Source organism: Anolis carolinensis, chromosome 5, assembly GCF_035594765.1.
Source record: "Anolis carolinensis isolate JA03-04 chromosome 5, rAnoCar3.1.pri, whole genome shotgun sequence".
NCBI classification, from domain to species: domain Eukaryota; kingdom Metazoa; phylum Chordata; class Lepidosauria; order Squamata; family Dactyloidae; genus Anolis; species Anolis carolinensis.
This window is the reverse complement of record NC_085845.1, coordinates 161,667,745-161,687,616: the sequence shown is the minus strand read 5'-3', so window position 1 is coordinate 161,687,616 and position 19,872 is coordinate 161,667,745. Positions and strand designations below refer to the sequence as shown.

The window sequence follows — 19,872 nt, the reverse complement described above, 5'->3', positions numbered from 1 at the left end:
GATAAAGTGGAATCTTCTATCAGCAGAACAGAGTAGGAGAGAAAATAATTGCTTCCTTCCTTCTCTTCAGGATTCCTTCTTTTGTCATCTGCCCAGCCATTTTGGGCATCTCTTTACCATCTGGGGCAGATGAAGGAAAGAGAATAATAGGAAACTGCCTTTGTCCTCATCTTACTGATGGAAATGACCACGGAATCAAAGAGTTTTCCATTAATTAAAGTTTGGTTCTATAGTTAGAATGTTAGCATCACTAAGATCAACCCATTCAGTCCATAAAGGAAGAAACAATATCTCAGAAAGCTTTGTACAATTTGCCTTTTTGAAATATTGATGTGATGATACATATCTTTTTATAGTGTCAACAGATCACAACGATAAAAAGTAGAAGCACTATGCTACTAGACATTATGTACAAAAGAGACAGATTGTATTTTAGATTCCATCTTACTTAAGTAAAACAGAGGTTAAATGCTAGCAGTTCTGTGGATATTGTGTTTTTGTTTTGACAACTTTGAAGCTGGTAGACACAGATAAAGCAGAACTGGCAAGATCTACTGACTGTCACAGCTGACCTAGTTATGTTAAGGAGGGCTGTCAGGAATTCCAAAAAAGAAAGCAAGAAAACAGCAGGCAATCTAATGGCAGTTGAATTTCAATTTAACAAAGTGCAGGCTAATACCAATTGGAGAGGACATGTTAATCTACTTTTACACATTTTAAATTACTTTAACAGTTGTTGTATGCAAAGTGTAATTTATCTTTTTCTCCTTTTTATCATCCTTGACAGCCTAATCATTGTTGGTTGCATCTGATGGTACCTGAGCTGTCAAAGAGTCTGAGTAATCTTCTCAACAAATTTACAGAGTTTTCAGATATGCCAGATGTCTTGAGTAATTATTCAATTATCAATAATCTTCGAAGGATCATCAATGATCTAATGGAATGCCTGTCATCTACGAAATATAGGGTAAGGATCTCATATTGGCCCTTCCTTTCTATTTTTAAGAATATAATGTTAAGTATGGGCACATAATATGCCACAAAGAAATGTGTTGCACAAACATTTTCTTGACATTATAATCATGTCAGGTTCCTTTCGTAGTAGTTCTTGTCCCTATATTTAAGTTGCTCACAGTTTGGAAACATATAATTAATTTCTCCTTATTATAGGTTTAATATACTATATATTTAAAGTTTAATTTTCTGCATGTGTACAATAAATATTCGACTATTAGTTTATAATTTTTTGTCTAAAATATTACTTTAAAAACCTGGGTTCACTTATATCCAGTGCTGCAAACATACTGACAACATCTTAGGGTGCTTCCAGATATAACTTAAACACAAGCAGAAGTGGGTTTTAAAAACCTTCTTCGGTGCACTTTTAAGTCCCAACTCACACCCCCAAAACCCAGGCTTTCTACTCCAAAATCCCCCAAAACAACCCTTAAAAGTTTTTTAAAACCAACTGAGCCGCCATTAAGCTGCTCCAGCAGTCCTTTTCTCCAAAAACAAGGCAGTTTAAAACTACAAAATGGAAGTCTCTGAAGTTCCACTTTTCTCTCCTCCCTCCTTCCAAGGCATTCCAGGAGTTCTTTGGAGAAAAGAGGAAGGAAGAGGCGAGTTCCAGAGACCTCCATTTCAGGTTTTTTAAACTGCCTCAGAAGAAGGAGAATTGAGAGAAGAATGAAGCTTCAGAGACCTCCATTATATTGTTTTTAAACTGTCTTGCCTTCGAAGAAAGAAGGAAGCAAAAATCAATTCCAAATGGCTCTGAAGTTTTAAAAAAACAAACATAAGAAAACAATATGATTTGGATTCCATTTTGAAATTAATGCTTCAATTTTTCAAAATGAAAGGAACTAATTACAGTTTCAAGGATTTTGGATTTTTCTGTAATAGAGTCTGACCATTGTGATTTACAGCTTTAACCTTGAATGCATGTCAGCTGTTAACAATGCAACCCCCTTGTGATTTCATATTCCATATCCTAGTCCTTATTATTCATACTATATTGTGATAGCCTTTAGTTCCCTGTGAATCCTTTAAAGATGGGCTTTTGCAATTTCTTTTACTAGAATTTTAGACAACATCATGACCACCTTTATGAAGAAGGTAGATTTATTCCAGAAGAATTCTTTAAGCACTTTAGTAACACTGTTGAAAGTTACAAAATATTGGCAAAAACACCAGTACAAAGCGACTGTGTTTTGCCATCAACAACAGAGACTCCTCCAAATGGTAAGAGTTTCTTTTTATTAACAACTACTGTCAAATGCTGCAGAGGTTTCTAAATATCTGTAATAGTGTTGTAGTAATTTTGTATGATCTTTTAAATGTATACTGTCGCATTCAGAGCTTGGAAACAGTGATCTTAGCACCAATACACTAACTGTACATTATTAAAGAAATTTAATGTATTAGTATTAAAGTGTCACAAACACTGATGACAGTCATCATCATTTATTTATATATTACCCAGCTCTCCTTGTGACAATGCTCTGTTCATTAATTTGTAAAAGTGTTAGATTAAAAAAATATTGTTCAAAATTAAAGGCCACTCACAAATTACAGTAATGAGAATCATGAAATTGTCCCTCCAGAAAAATGTTGGCATTTGTTGATAAAAATAACACATTGTTTAACAAGTAAGAGGCAACAAATTAATTTTAATGAATTCTTTCTCAATTCTGTTTGTGCCATATCATTACATGTACCATTGACTGTAGGCATAGACCTCACTAGCAGTTAAGGTCACCTTTGAGCCAAAATAAATGTGACGGGGTATGTTGCCAATGGGAACTTTTTCTCTGCATGCAAATAGCAGACATGAGGGAGGAGGTCCCCATTTGAGAAAGGCAGTGAGGGCGGGGGGAGCTTCATTATCCTTTGCCATTGCCTGCTATGTATTCATCACAAACTGTTGACACAATTGCTTATGGTATGTATGTTGTTGGGTTTAGTTTGGATATCCAGGAGCTACCTCTAGAAAATTCTTAATAACTATTGCATATCCCAGGGACATAACCTAGCACACTTGGGATTTGATTGAATATATATCTATATATATTCAGTGCCTGTTTATCTTTGCGATCACCTCCTCCCACGTGGGCCTTAAAATCTGCCGGGGAGGCCCTTCTCTCGCTTCCGCCTTTGTTTCAAGCGTGACTGCTGGGGACGAGGGAGAGGGCCTTCTCGGTGGTGGCCCCTCGGCTCTGGAGATCAGACTGGTGCCTACCCTGTCGACCTTTCTCAAAGACCTAAAGACGTGGAGGTTCTGGTGCGCTTTTGAGTAAGCAGTCCCACCAGATACTCAGTCCACTTACAACTCATTATCAGTTATTGCACTTTATCACTGTACCTTACCCTTTATAGTTTTAGTGTTTACTGAGATTGCTCCTCCGCCCCTATTTTTTATTTCCCTTATACCCCCTAGGGTATTCAGAGTTCTACACAATTTTACCCTCTGAATGTTTAGTTATTATTATTGTCCTGGTTTTAATTCTGTTGATGTGTTTTATTGTTTTATGTAGTTATGTTTCTTATTGATAGTTCTGTGTTTTAACTTATGTTGTTGGGCTTGTCCCCATGTGAGCCACCCGAGTCCCTTTGGGGAGATGGAGGCAGGATACAATTATTATTATTATTATTATTATTATTATTATTATTATTATTATTATTATTATTATTATTATTATTATATTCTGTCTGTCTGTCTCTGTATATAGACAAGCTCTTTATAGACAAATCTTGCCAAGAAAACCCCATGATAGGTCTATCTAAGGAGTGCCCAAAGTCAGAAACAATGTGAAAGCACACAACAACAATGAACAAAGTTGGAGTTTTAAAATATGTCTCTCTGTGTGTGTCAAGTCCACTGAAATGTGCAATCTCATATAGTTTGACAGACAGAGAGAAAGATGTGTGTATGATTTAATAGTGATAGATAGATCAGATGTAAAAATAATTATATATGTGTGTATAAATGATTTAATCATTCAGTGTTACTTCTAACTCCTCTTAAATGCTTTAATTGAACTGCCACAATGGCAGCAAAACTATCTGCCATATTTCCAGCTCACAAATTTATTCCTTCTATCATAGATTCCAGGCTCAGTGTTACAAAGTCATTTTTGTCATATCCTTTTGCTGCCAGCCATCTAAAGAATGACAGCAGTGGCAATCACAATAACGGTAAGCATAAATGACAAGAGTAACATTTATGCAAGAAAGAAAACTTAGGGACAAACAGTATCAGCAGACTGGATATACATTGTCATTGGTAGCATCAATACTAACACAGGAGTTGCAAGCACATTTTGTTTGTTACTAGTTAGAAATATAATTAATATTGTGTTTTAAAAGTAGTGTTCAGGATACAGTGGAAGATGGAAGACTATAAAATTTTCAAAGCCTCTAAGCTGGAATTACAGATGTGTGTGTGAATTATAAACATTTGGAGGATACCCTATGGATGATAGTTTCTTTATATCATAGGATATGAAAAATGTCACAGAATGCTTTCTGTGGATACAGATTCACTGCTTTTTTTGACTCAACAATCATCTTCCTTTTTCTTAATTTACATACCCATGATCTATGGAAAAAACAGACACCAAAATGATTTTTATCACGCAGTTAATTTGTGGTTATATGGTCATATGGAGGAATATGTTTTTGGATTTGTTGTTGAAGGCTTTCATGGCCAGAATCACTGGGTTGCTGTGAGTTTTCCAGGCTGTATGGCCATGTTCCAGAGGCAATCTCCCCTGAAGTTTCGCCCACATGTATGATAGGTGAAACATCAGGAGAAAAGGAGGAAACCATGAAAATGAACAAAATATGTCTACCACTATTTAAAAACTCTAAAATCAGGGAAATTCCAGACAAGAAACAATCAGGGCCAGCCAACACCTCTCAACAAAGGATTCCCCCGGGCAGGAAGCAGCCAGGCTTTGAAGCTGAAAGGCTATTCAACGCTAATCAAGCTGGCCAGTTGCAACATTCACACTTGCCTCAGGCAGACAAGAGTTCTTTTTCCCACCCTGAACATTCCACAGATTTATAAACCCCACTTGCCTAATTTCCAACAGACCTCACAAACTCTGAGGAGGCCTGCCATAGATATGGGCGAAATGTCAGGAGGGAATGTTTCTGGAACATGGCCATACAGCCCAGAAAATTCACAGCAACCCAGTCTTTTGGATTGTTAGAACACTTCTAAAGAAAATACGCCCTTGTGGTCATATTTTCACCAAGTTAAATTATTCCAAATCCACTTTAGGTACGTCCCCAATGGCTGACTTAGAGCTCTGTATTAGGCAGAATGTTAAGACTAGAAATAAAGATGAAATAGTGTAGTGAAGAGGGCCCTGGGTATCTAGGAGGTTTGGTTGTAGGTTCCCACATAGATAGCAAAACACGGATGTGTTCCCATTAATAAAATGGCATAGGACAGCAGTTGAAGTGGTGACAAGCCCTAGCCTCTAGGCATTAATTCTTTGGGTTTTATCCAATACTCCAGGAAGCATGCCAGTTTACACTTCCACTTCCAATATTATTTCCTATTCTAATATAGCTGTTTTCTGTGCAAATGAACTAAAATGTGTTTTTTTGCACATAATATGCCCTGAACTGTGATGATTCTCACCAGTTCAGGATTTCCATTGTTAGTTTTTTCTGATACTCAGAAAACCCAATGTGACCTAATGTCAATGTCTTCATATTTGACTTCAAGTGTGGACTACTGTGGGAGGCTAGGGACTACATTAGCCCTCCAAGAGATCATATCCACATATTTCCGCAAAAAGCCCCCCCCCCCCCAAAAAAAATGCCCCCAGTCCTTTTCTAGAGGCATTGTGCCATGATTTTAGGCACCAATGCCATTTTAATCTTAGGAAAGGTTTATTTAACACCAGAGTCCAGGATTCATCAGCCAGGAGCTCTCACAGAACTCTTTGGCCAACTAGGAGGGGTGAAGGTCATGATCCATCTGCTTTTTCACAGAGAAAAGGTGATGGCACCAATGTTCTGTATGAACAGTGAACCAGGTCAAATTGGACTTGATCCAGCTGACCAGATGACTCAAAACTGCTTGATACTCTGAGGTTTCTAGCAAACTATTCAGACATGACATCTGATTTTGGACAAATTAGGACAATGCTAGTTCAAAGCTAAAATGACAGAATATAACCACTGGAAGTAGCTATGTGTCGTGAAGATGCATGGCTACTTCCGGTGAGAATTCTGGGTTTTTAGCTTTGAACCAGATCCGGGTTTGGCTTCTTTGATAGCTCCTTCAAAGATGGGACTAAAACCCAGAACTCCTCTGGTATAGGATTCAGCACACACACACACACACACACACCACTGCTTGTGAGACATCATTTCCAGAGATTACAGTATGATGTCTTACATAAGAGCCAGAATGTGGTTCCAGAAAAGAGGGCAACTAAGGGTGAATCCATACCACAGAATTAATTCACTTTGACACTAGTTTAACTGTCATAGCTCAATGCTTTGGCCTTTAGCCTTCTCTGACAAAGTGCGTGTGCCTCATCAAACCACAAATCCCAGGATCCCATTGCATTGAGCCATGGCAATTGAACTAGTGTCAGAGTGCATAAATTCTACAATGTTGATGCACCCAAAGATACCATTCAAGGAACCTGTTTAGCAATCTGCCTGCAGTGCCAATCCAAGATGAACTTCACACAGACAAGAGCTTTGCATGTTTGAACTGTGCATCAAAAGGATCAAGTCACTAGCCACATGCATCACTCTATGAGTGAGCAGCATGATTATCATTTGGGGTTTGTTAATATCCAGTCAAAGGAGGATTTTTTTTCTACGCCTGCTTTTTTTAATTGAGAACTTCTATTAAATTTTCCTCTTGTATTAGTCTTTGATTTGTGTGTACACCAGTGACTGCATTTCACAAAGAGTTCCACTGATTGTTAAAATGAACTGCCACCCTCGGACATTTTGGCAGCTGCTTGGCATTGGTTTTTCACTTCAGAAACCAGCCTTATGAACTCTGCAGCCTAATGGTTTCAAATAGATATTTGATAATCCCTGTAACTGTAAATTAAGATCCCCAAATCTTTTTTTTCAGTATTTTGAATCAGTATTGCATATTTGTCGTGCCAGTTTTTTACACTGCATGACCAAGTTAATCTGCTGATGAGAGATGCACTAGAGTAATATAGATAATCTTGTTTTAATTGATTTGGGACAACTCCCTGGGTGATAAATATATGGTACCTAACCTAACCCTCTTGCCTTGTACCAGATGGGGAATGTGTTACATTCATAAAGTTTATCATTTTTATGACAGAAGCATTAACAATGATAGTTTCTTTACCTACAAAAAAGAAAAACAACATGTGGTGCTCAATTGCATGTGATTTCTCCTCTACTCAAGAGCTTTAAAATCCCACTTTTGTGGACTGGAGATTCTGGGAATTGTAGTCTAAAAAAATAACTTTTCCATACTCTCACAAAGGAAAACATTTTTTTCAAATAGATTTTCCTCCTTCCTTATTTAAATTGTATTGCAGAAATGGATTTAAGATTATGTACATAATCCCAGTCTCCTCTTGTATCATTGAAACTAACTGATAACATTGGATCAGAATGAGACAGAGTGACTGGCTTAAGCCATTCTGTGCGTTTATAGATGAGTGGGGTCTGCAAGACATACAATAAAATAAATCCTGCTGAAAAAGTATTATGATTACAAAGCCTTGATTTGCTAGCCTTTTACAACCTTTTGTGTCAACTAGAAAGTGCTAGGGCTACAGAGAAAGAGAGAAATAGTGAAGAAACACTGGAGATTGAGAGAGAGGTAAACAAAGAAGGGGAGAAACAGAGGGGAAAAATTGTGTGGTATTCCTTTGTTTTAGATTCTGGACCCATCCACTGCACATCTGAATATCACCCAGCATTGCCATAGTTCTGAGGAAGTACAAGTCCTCAGCCAGAGCTTGCAAACATTACTTTTTGGAATATAGCTTCATTAATCTCCAACTGGCATAAGAGCAGTAGTCCGAGAAAGTAACTTTTGCAAGTTCCAGTTATTTTACACAAGGTGCGCATAAGAAAGATTACAGAGCCCTGGTGTAGGCCAAAATTGAGTGGATGAACAAGAGTTTTTCCTTAGTACAAAGGCAGTTTCCTATATTTTTAATAAGGTAGCAACTTTTAAAAAAAGAATAGTACTTCACCTTTTGTCTACTGTGGTAAACTTGCATGGTGTAAAATAGCCACCTTCCAATTATGCAGTTATGCAAGCTTCAAGTATCTGTTCTGCTTGACTAAGATTTCCTTCTAGAGTTGGCACAACTGTAGGGTCTAAAGAGAGTTCAAGAAATGTTGGCTAGAAATCTGATTTTTTAAAAAAGCAAGCTTCAGAATTTATGACAGCTTTATAAGCCATGCATTGTCAGACTCTTTATGCTGTGACGCTTGAGAGGTGGTTTGAACTGGAGCAGGCAGGATATTTGTGGCAGAGGTAAAGTAAGAAATAGAACGTCAAAGACATCAGAAGTGGTTCCTAATGAATAGCAAGTCTGCAATAAGGAACAGAAGTAACTACATCGATCTGATAGAACATTATATTGATCCTCAGCAATTGCTTATCTTGTTTCTTAGTGGCTTTAGTATGATTTCTTGAAAGCGGTATGTTCAAATGCTGCTTGTACAGTAGAGTCTTACTTATCCAACATAAACGGGCCAGCATAACATTGGATAAGTGAAAATGTTGGATAATAAGGATGGATTAAGGAAAAGCCTATAAAACATCAAATTACGTTATGATTTTTTAAATTAAGCACCAAAACACCATGCTTTACAACAAATGGACAAAAAATGCAGTTCAATACACAGTAAGTACTATGTAGTAATTACTGTATTTACAAATGTAGCACCAAAACTCTGCAACGTATTGAAAAATTGACTACACAAACATTGACTACTAAAAGGCAAGCTGTGTTGGATAATACAGAATGTTGGATAAGCGAAGGTTGGATAAGTGAGACTTTACTGTACTTGTAATTGGAGGTTAAAAGAGTTTTGTGTGTCACCTGAACTTTGACAGCAATAGACAGGTACAACCTGGACTTGGTTGGGCAACTACAGAAGGCTAAAGGATCAAATTAGCCCCCAGGAAACTTTGGAGAGCTGAATACACCTTGCACTTGCTCTCACAAAAAAAACCTTTATTTGGATGGCTCTAATCAGCCCAAATATCATCTAGAAGATGGCCATTTTAAGCTCAAGAGAAGCATTTTAACAACTGGAACATAAACTGAATTTACTTCTCATTCACTGCCTTTTTAAAATAAAGTCCTCTACTCTCCTTATAATGGCTCAGCAACATGGTGGATGCCTCTTCCTCACTCCTTAGAGGGCATTTGAGTACAACCTTTTTTGAAAAAGTTTCATATTGAGAAGTGCACCCCACCCCCTGATTGTGCTGGAAATGCCATCCACACTCCTTGGAGGCATTATGCAGGCAAAAACCAGAATTGCATGAACTTTCGCTTCCATGATGAAACTATACCAGAGTTTGAATCCAGCCAGCATGGTAAATGGCCATGTAAAATGAATCAGAAGCAGACCTTGAAAAGGTTACGTTTTGGACAAAAACTTCCAGAATTCTTCAGACAACATGGCCATTCTTCAAGTAGATATATGAATATCTAGGAAAGCCCTACCATAAAAGTCAGGACTAAGCAGTAATTCTGTCATAACCAAGCATTTTCCTGCTGGGTAATCTGTTCTAGTCTGCAAAACTGCCTTGGGATATGACTGGGGAGGGATAGAGCCACAGTTGAAAGAAAAGGGGAGGGAGGGGGGTCTTTTTAACCTAGCACTGCAGATGGCAAAACTCTAATTACAGAGTTGCCAAGGATGTTTGTCTTTCTTGAGTATGTGCAAATAAAGCTGTGAATATTAGCCAAACACTTCTTAATACAAACAAACCACTTGAAAGAACGTGGATTGTACATAATCTACAAAGGTATTACCAAAAGAAATGCACTGAATTAGCAATTCTACCCCAGAGATTAAATAAACAAAGTCTTTACTAATTGAAAATGTTTGTAATTACAGAAGCAGCATTGGGTTTCCTTGGTAGCCCTGGCATGCAAGGACTGAGCATAGCGCTAACGTCACTGGTGACTCTTTTTATTGGCTTTATTTTGGGTGCTGTATGCTGGAAGGTGAGAAATATTCACAAATAATTATCATTGAGTAGGGCACTGCATTTATCTTTTAAATATAGGACAGGCCGGTTTTTAATGTAGGACAGGCAAGTCCATCAGGGTCTGTGTGCAGTTGTAGAGAATCCAGTGATTAAAAATAGTAAATAAGTGAACAAAAGAAAGTATTTCCTTTAAAATAGTACCACAACCACAACAACGAAAACAGTTAAAAACACCCAGAGCATCCAACCCTAATTTTAAGGACTGAAGACCCATAGGAATAACACAAATTTCGACCTCCTCAGGGGGTGGTGAAGTCTATTTCTTTGCAGTGATTTGAAAGAAATGGGATAATCATCTTTCTGGAGTGCTTCAGCAGTGTCTTCCTGTATGGCAGTGGCTAGATTGAACTGTCACTAAGGTCTCTTTCAACCCCATATTTATATGATTTTATGGGCATTAGCTATCTGCAAGAAAGTGGGAAGAGATGGAGCTAGTCTGACTCCTTTCAGGAGGAAATTTCATTGTTAGGGTTTGTCTTAGGGTTATAGTAGGACATTTTGGAATTGTTTTTGTTCTGATTCTCTCTATATATAATATCACAACTGGGCTTGTGTTGGCACATTACACCAGTGTAACTGGGCTTGTGCAAGAGGCACTAGCACTGTAGTGATTAGAAGAGAAAGGCTGTAGTTCACAGAGCCATCAAGAAAAAAAGTCATAATCATTGCTATTGATAGGGAAAAGCTACTGTCTTTCCTAGAAGTGTTTCTGGGCCTCTCTAGATCTTCCAGTGCAATTCTATTATATGCTTCCAAGTACAATCAAAATATAAGGTTCTCTATCATCCATGATTTCAGTTATCCACAAGCAGCTTGTAATTTATCCCATGTAGATGGGGAAGGGGGGGTCATATTATATATATAATATATACTGTGATGCCACACTGAATCTCATTTCAACCATTTTAAGCTTAAAAGCAATGAGATAATGCTAGAAATAAGTAGGTCAATGAAAAATGATCATTTATCTTTTAACGTTTTCTGAATGAATGTTATAAGGTATCTAACACTATTTATTGTTCGTAGAAAACAGCCCGGAAACATATACTAGAAAGTAACCCAACTACACAAGCTAACATCTGCCAAGAGGATAATGAAATAAGGTATTTTATTATGTTAACAGACTGCTATGAATGTAAACCAATTGTATCTTTTGATTTCTTATCTCATGTTTCTTGAATCTAAATAGTACACCTTCACAGTTGTGGTCAAGAAAGATGTGCAGGGAATATCTTTGAGATAATGTTATGTTTTGCTCCATATGCCATGATGAAGGCATGTATTCGGATGTGTGGGCCCATCTAATGAGTTTACAACCTTTCCTCATTCCTAGTAAAATAGCCCAGTTGTATCAAGAGCTTGACAAGTCAACATTTGTGTAAATTCAGTTAATTTAATAGGTTTTCTCTAGTTTAGATTAACACTAGGCTTTAGGATTGTTATATCCTGTTTATGCTTAGCTTGAATTTAGGTTTCTGTTCATGCTTACCACTGCAACAAAATTATTTTTTTTTACTGTAAACATGCACTCCTGTTTTACTCTCTAATGCCCAGAAAATCCTCCATGTTATGCTGCAAAATAAACCAGTACATCCCCTATTATCGTTCTCTTCTAAAAGAAATCTTTTGAGTATGTAAAAAAATTAATATAAACTGACAGTATGTGCTTTTTTTGTTTGTCTTTCAGTATGCTGCAGCAAAAAGACAAATCCCTTCTACAAGTGTAGCTGTTGCTTTTAAATATATATACACTGTTACTGTTTCACATCTGGGTAAGTTTTGAGAAATAACATTTGACACTGCCCACTAGCATGTTCTAAGAATTGGCCTGCTAAAATACTTTGTCACTGTTTCTTTTATAAACCTTTAGGCCCACAGGACATTAATGTGGTCACTTTGTCCAGACGATGCATGGTCTATAGCAAGAGATCATTTGAATAATTATTTCAGCCAGATGATAGTATCTAATTAGATTAGATACCTGAAGCTTACTCAAACCTACTGCAAGCATTTCAGGCGACATGACATACTACCTGTTCCACAACAGAAGCACTTCATCCAGCCTTTAATCACTCACAAGAAGGACAAGTTACTCTGGAGCTTCCATTAAACTCCAGAGTGACCCCCAGTGTTTATGGTGTGTGGACCAGCAGAACAGGCTAGATCCGGTGTTCACATGACAAAAGGATCCATTGCTGTTTCATGGGCAGCTCCCAAGCAGAACCTCACTGGTGACATTGGTCCTGGTGATCAAATAGCTGAGATCACCTGTTGTGATCTCAACAGAAGCTATGCCATCAAGAAGGCTCTGCCAAGAAACTGTTTCTGGTTGGAGCAAATAGTGGTGGCAGCAACTCCAAGAGAACAGGACCGTCTGGACTGTAAAACAACTTTGGAGCACTCCTAGGTCTATCAAGGGTAGCTCTGAAGCAGATTACTTAGGATTGTTCTTCCTTTTCTTTCTTGCCAATATTGCTTCCTCCTTTCTCATAGACAAGGCATTGTTTCTCTTTCTGGCTTCTCTTTTCAAAGATTCAACCTGCCAAACATAATACAAAATGTGCTAAAATGTGTTACTTCAAGAGAGGAAATTTACTAGTTACTGTTATTTCAAAATGCCTTTTCCCTATTTGTAAAACTGACAAATGTTCATCATAATAGCTCGTAAAAACTATTCACTTTTCCCCCTCTATCTCTTTTACCAGGCAGCTAACAGTTCCATGTTTGCTTCATAAATGAAGCAGCTTTAAGCATATTTGTATTCCTTTTGGAGTGACAGACTGAGTCTGCATCTGTTGTTGTTGCCCGAGACTCCATATTGAGAATAGAGAGCTGTGGACAAAGAGTGTGCTACTGTGAAATCAACGTTGGATTAAATATCATCAAAGAAGAGTCTGCGCCGAAAGGAACTGGGGCTTTTTTCCAACATATGCAGACAAATGTGTTTCTTTGCATCTTGAGGTTTGCAGCAGATTTTGACCAATGCAGTAAGTGCATGAACAAATTGTTATGGATTGATGTGAATCAAGCCCAAAGTCACAAGGAAATTTGCATTTTATGTGAATATGGAGACTGACTAGGAGAGAAATGGATGAGAATAATCTTCAGCACTGTATATAAGACTTGCAAATAAGGTTATGCAATGGACTAATGTGCTTGCTTGTTTTCACCGGTGGAACTGAAATATAATATGGGAAGGTCACATATGAAATAAGACTGGGCATCTATAGGTGACATTGAACTCCATACGAGAGAAATGCAGCATATACTTCAGGAGATATAAACATTGGAACATGAAAACAGGGCAAGTATTCTAGGATGGAATATTGATTGCTGGATGTAGTGACCTTTTAAGAAAATGGAAAATGCAGACAACATCTGGAATCCTATTTAAAATGCTTATAAATATCCTCCTTTCTTGATATTTACAAAAAAATTAAGATCTTCTTGAAAATACCAAGGTTTAGTTTAGCTTTTACTGTATGTCATTTATTTCAAATGAATTTTAACAGTAATACACCTGCCATCACTTAGCATTCTCCATCTATTATTATTATTATGATTATTCTTAGATCATCTGAAATAAAATGGAAAACTCTCTTCTTCATAATTATCAGCTTCTTGATATTACTTGTAACAAAACTGTGGACAGAAAATCCAATCGCCTGTTATTCACAAATGTTAAAAGGGACATTAAAATGTATTTAATTTTTTTCTACAGCAAATAGGATTGTGTGTTCTCTGAAGTAGTTGAGTTATTCCATATTCCAAACTCTTAATCCAATCATAAGGTGAAAGCTATTATAAGTTTAATTAAACTATGTTTAATATTTTCATTTACCATGCATTGATAAAGCTATCTATGCTTAAGGAATACTTAATTTAAACTGAAAGATTTTCACAGATTTATTTATTTTTCATATCTGTCACAGACTATTAGAAATAATATATGGAAAGCTGTAGAAGATATTTAGGGTTGATTGAAATTGCATAAATCAGATATTACTTAATCCCTATCTAATAGTTTTTAGCTAGAGAAGAAGCTAATGGCATTAGGAGTACCATGCAACATGTACTATGAAGAAGTGAGACTAGTGATCTTCACAGTTCGTGGCAAAGAGCTGCATAGCAATCCAAATCACAAAGCTGACCTTTTCAGCTAGAGAAATTTCAGAGCCACCCTGTCCCATTTGTCACTTGTTGCTCATAAATACAGCTGGATTGAGGCCTAAAACTATGACTTTCTGAGTCATTTTAGAGAGAGGTTGACATCTCTGTACAATCTCAGTTATATAGAAAGACTTGCTTGAATGATGCCACGACACAGGTCCTGACTAGGTGAAACCAGAGCTGCAATCAACAGTCAACATGACCCAATAAATCACTAAAGGCTAAAGGCCTCATAAACTTCATTCACATTTTACATTCCAGCAAGTGTTCTATAGATTATGTGTGCAATATCTGGAACGTATTTGGAACAATTATTCAAAAAGGAACAAAGAACAAAGGTATTAGATAAATATGACCTTGAAGGTAATATTGCAAACTGGTTGGAATTTATAGTACATGTCGTGCAAAGCTTACTTTATACTGGAAAGTTTATAATAATGCCACATTCTCTTTACCCTTAAAATAAGACAAATTGAAGGTCAAGAGGCACTTACAGGGCCAACTGAAAATTCCAAGTATAATCCTACTGGCATTACCATGCTTGCATAACTATCGTCGTTCCCATTTTTAAAATGTAAATAACATCCATTAGCACAAAGTGAAACAGCATCCCGTCAAAAGCAAAGCTGAATAATCATTCTGACAGCTCTTTGCATTTCCTTGGCATTTTCTGCTTAAGAGATTTGACTGAGTGAAGCCTTCTCAGTTAAATGTCACAAGGATGAAATTTCACTGCTTACAGTCATCATTTGTAAGATCAACTAATTTGCAAAGCAGTCATGTCTAAAGAGTCTTCTCCATCAGAGACGGGGTCCCTCTGGCGTAGTTATTTGATGCCAGATTTTGGTTCTGCATAGCTAGCTATTCTCCATTTTCTTTTGGTTCAAAGTGACCCATGGGTAGATTTGGAATTCTAGCATAGCAAAGGTAACTTCTTAACAGTCCTTAACCCTACTCCAAAGATAAAGCTGGCATCCTTAAGTCATGGTTGGGAACTAACCCAATATCACAATATTATGTTATATTTTCCCTATCACAGAAAATATACTGTGTTTCCTCGATTCTAATGGGCTAATTATATGGGCTAAGACATTTTTTACCCCATATAAACATTTCTGAAAATGAGGTACCATCTTAGAATCATAGGATGGATGGATGGATGGATATCTTTTTTTCTGCTTGTGGTATCAAAATTAGTGTGTGTCTTATAATCGATGGCATCTTAGAATCGAAGAAATATGGGTATATGTAGACAATGTAGACCCCCCAACACACACATTTTTTCTCTAAAACGAAAACAATTCCAGAAGCTTCTGAAAGATGACACGATGCTTTGAATCAAGATACACCTTCCCTGATTTCCTTGTTCATACATTAAGTGAGGGGAATTTGCTGCAGCAAATAATATATTAGACTTTTTTTGCTTCTACATTGTCAAAATTTGGCAGGAAGGGTGTTGGGAGCTTACATCTGGCCTGCAGGCTGTAAATTGTCTATCCCCGAGTTAGTAGTTCTTCATAGCCTTGTTGGCAGAGCTATATAAGCTTTATAAGGCATCTGCTTTATCTTCAACTGTGCTAAACTTTGTGATATAGTTCCCAAATGTTTATTTAGGGTGAGATTGTGACCAAGATGGAGAAAGGTCAAACTGCCTTCAATAAGGAAGTTAATGTTGACACATAAAAAAGATTGATAAAATTAGATACCACTTAAAATAATTTAATAGGGAAGTAAGCCTTCACTGATTTTCTTCTCAAAGGAAGTAATCACTAATTCTCACAACCTTTGGAAACTGCAATTAGAGACCTTTTCTGCTTATAAGCTGTGTGTATAGAAACATCATTTTTCTTGAAGAAATAGCATTTTCTACATAGAAACCAATATTGCTGCATAGAAAAATGTTATTCTTTCTGTGTGGAATAAAGCCTGAACACTCAGGATTCTGTTCAATTCACTCAACACGCAGGAAAAGAATTTTTCAACCATTTTTGAATATTTAAAGATATTCTTTTCAGCCCCATCCTTTAAACATTCTGGATCTTCCTTCCAATACATACTGAAAACATGAATAAGGATGCTCATCTGAGGTAGTCATCATGAAAGCATAACGAAGAGATATGCCTCTAGGCACAGTTCTTTGGATTGCTTAACAAAATCCAAAAATAATCTGTTACCCAGAAAAGACAAGATTCTGGCATAAGAAAAGAGAACTGAAATCCAGCCATGTGCCTCTATTTAACACAAGACACAGTACAATCTATTATATGACTTGTACACCTCGAGGCACATGTTTACATTGCTTTTTTGGTGTGCAACGTTTTCCACTAGATCTTCCACAAATGTTTTTGACATAAATTATTTATTTTGGAATCCTACAATTTCGTTTTGGGAAACATAAAATATTTCTGTGTTCAGCTTTGTTTTATGTTTTGGAAAGAGTTAATAATATATGTCTTCAATGTCAGAAGGATTTTTTTCATTTATACATTAATTAAAACTCAATTTTCTTAATTCCTTGCAGTATTTATGAACTGTATATAATGAAGTCCTTTAGCTTTTTGTGTTATTAACATCTTTTCAAAAACAGAAAAGTAGCAGCTATAGACAAAAAACATACTATTTTCCACTGGAGTTTACTTGAATAACGTAATGGTACTCATTTCACTGCAAATTTGGTTTAGATCTATGCTCAATACAAACATGCAATTTCTAAATATTTTCCCTCTGAATCTGTTGAGACTCTAAAAACTATATACTATACAACTGTTGAATCAAAAGAGCTACTTTTGTATTATTTCAGCTACTTGGAATGAGATTTATGTCATAGTTCCCCCTGCATCACTAGTCATTTCATTCAACTGTATTTTTAAAAGAAGCAATGTATAAATAATAAATATATTTAAGTTCTTGAAAATCCAAACATTTGGGCTCCTCATTCTTATTTAAACAGAGAAGCATGTGCTGACTCGTTCATGGGTTCAGAGTATTTTAATGTAAAAACAACACAGCACTTAGAATTGAACTGATGTTGAATTGATTGTGATTGTAAAGGGGTCTAAAACTGAGGTAGGTTTCATGCAGATGACTGAGTACTGAGCCTTTAAAGTTTCCTATTGTAGCCAATGGGCCGAATCTTTTCCAAATTAAAATGGCAACACTCCCCCCAATTTGAGTAACTTCCCGATAAACAGAATGAAAGTTTAGCTGAAAATGGACTCCAGAACAGCATACCTTTTGGCCAAATTGCACAACTCTAATTTCATAATAAAATAACATTATTCCTTTGGACATCTGATTCTTGATAGGCTCTGCAGACAGATGTTGTTATGGGGCAGAGAGAGGATTATATGGCTATTGTTCTGGAATAGGAAGAATGGAGAACTCTCTCTACATATAATCTTGGGCTCTATCTACACTATCATATAATACAGTTTTAAACTGCATTATATGGTCAGTGTAGACTTGTATAATGCAGCTTCACTGCAGTTAACCACATAAGACTGTACAGCAGACATTGGCAAACTTCAGCCCTCTGGGTGTTTTGGACTTCAACTCCCATAATTCCTAACAACCTTGGGCCCTTCCTTTCTTGAAAAGGAAGGGCCTGAATCTTACATGTACTGTACTCTTAAAAACAGATGTGTATCATCAGCTTTTAAAATATTGCTTAAATCTGAAACCTTACTGTTGAGGTGCTGGATCACATTCCATGATCCCTGGGGATCAATCCACATAGCCATCCCGATTCTTCCACCTCCTACCCTGCCCCAGATCCCATTTCCTCCCCTACCATAGAGTCCTCCAGATGCTTGAAAATTATGTATCAGGAGGTAGAGGGAAGAGGGATTTCCCTCCTCCCCCCTGCGCTGCCAATAGTCTCCTCTGGTAAGTTTTTTTGGGGGGAAAGGGAGGTGGTTGAACCAGGGTGGCATCTAGCCACCCCCTGAGGGAAAGCCCGGGATTGTGGGAGGGTGCGGGGATTGAAAATTGAGAGTTTTAGGTAGGTGTAGAAGGACCCTTAGATTCTTTCAAGATTTCCAAAGTGTTCCAGATCTTTAGAAAAGGGGGAACTCTTACTGCACCCAGTGAAGTTTCAAATACTAAAATGTTTATATTATTTAAGTATACAGTAGAGTCTCACTTATCCAAGCCTCTGGATTGTCCAAGCCATTTTTGTAGTCAATGTTTTCAATATATCATGATATTTTGGTGCTAAATTCATAAATACAGTAATTACAACATAATATTACTGTGTATTGAACTACTTTTTCTGTCAAATTTGTTGTATAACATGATTTTTTGGTGCTTAATTTGTAAAATCATAACCTAATTTGATGTTTAATAGGCTTTTCCTTAATCCCTCCTTATTATCCAAGATATTTGCTTATCCAAGCTTCTGCCGGCCCGTTTAGCTTGGATAAGTGAGACTCTACTGTATATTCGATTTTTGATTTGAAATGACAATGAGTTTAAATTTCCAACCATCCTTAGGAATGAGAGACAAGTGTCTCAATTGTTACCAGTTCTGGACAATTATGGCTTAATTGTGCCAAAAGGGCTTTGTGGTTTAAAGGCAGGAATGCAAAGAATGTTCACAATTTATGTCATCCACAATGTACACCAATAAGGTAAATCACATGAGATGTCTTGCATTTCCAGACTTTTAAGGTTAAAAAAAATAATTTGCACTATTTTCTGCATCCCTATAACATTTTTGTATAAATATTTATTTTTGCTCAAAAAAATCTACACTGCAAAAATTTATAAAAATAATCAGAGCTGGGATGGATGTCTTGTGGTTTTCCAGATGTAGGCCTGACACTTACTAGTCTTTGCCGGTCTAGTCAATAGTGAGAGATCATGGAAGCTGTAGTACTAAGGATACGTTCAATTGCTCACTCCTAAGGTACAGAATAATTTTTGGTACCGGCCAAACCTTTATACAATTCAATTTTATAAACACTTGTCAAATCCTGGGCATCTTTTAGAAATAAGATTAGAAAAGGATCAGGCTAATTCTTAAAGCTTAAATGCAATTATAGTCACCATTGGAGAAGACTTATTGGATTAATATAAGTTTTGGGTCTGTTCTGCTTGAGACGAACAACTGGATTTAGTACTGTGTGCTTGGGAATGAGCCAGTAAAATGAGGAGGTTCAAACATTTGCCATATCTATTAATCTTATGATTTGCCTCAAAAACTTCACCATTGGTGTGAGATGAGAAAAACCCTACATCATCTCTAAAATTAACCAATTATTTGTTTTAATGGCACCAGCCTTTATGAATTAAATTCCACTTCCAGTGCCATTAGTAAGAAATTAGTGACACTGAAGAGTGTGAAGTTACTTGCATAATAATATATAAATAATCAGGCAGGCAGATGGGAGGCTACATACCACCATGGAAAGCAAATAACAGGAAAACCCATCGTT

The 19,872-nt window shown here is 36.8% G+C and overlaps 1 protein-coding gene across 1 annotated transcript in view; it reads left to right on the top strand.

The window, feature by feature from the left end:
• kitlg (KIT ligand) overlaps positions 1 to 17,357 on the top strand; it is a 73,284-nt gene extending 55,927 nt beyond the window's left edge. Inside the window, exons 4-10 of the mRNA XM_008110890.3 lie at positions 788 to 967; positions 2,079 to 2,241; positions 4,105 to 4,194; positions 10,114 to 10,223; positions 11,294 to 11,370; positions 11,955 to 12,039; positions 12,973 to 17,357. Of these exons, the coding sequence (XP_008109097.1) occupies positions 788 to 967; positions 2,079 to 2,241; positions 4,105 to 4,194; positions 10,114 to 10,223; positions 11,294 to 11,370; positions 11,955 to 11,994 (660 nt within the window). The 3' untranslated portion in view covers positions 11,995 to 12,039; positions 12,973 to 17,357. The remainder of the gene's footprint in view (positions 1 to 787; positions 968 to 2,078; positions 2,242 to 4,104; positions 4,195 to 10,113; positions 10,224 to 11,293; positions 11,371 to 11,954; positions 12,040 to 12,972) is intronic.
• The last annotated feature ends 2,515 nt before the right edge of the window (positions 17,358 to 19,872 follow it).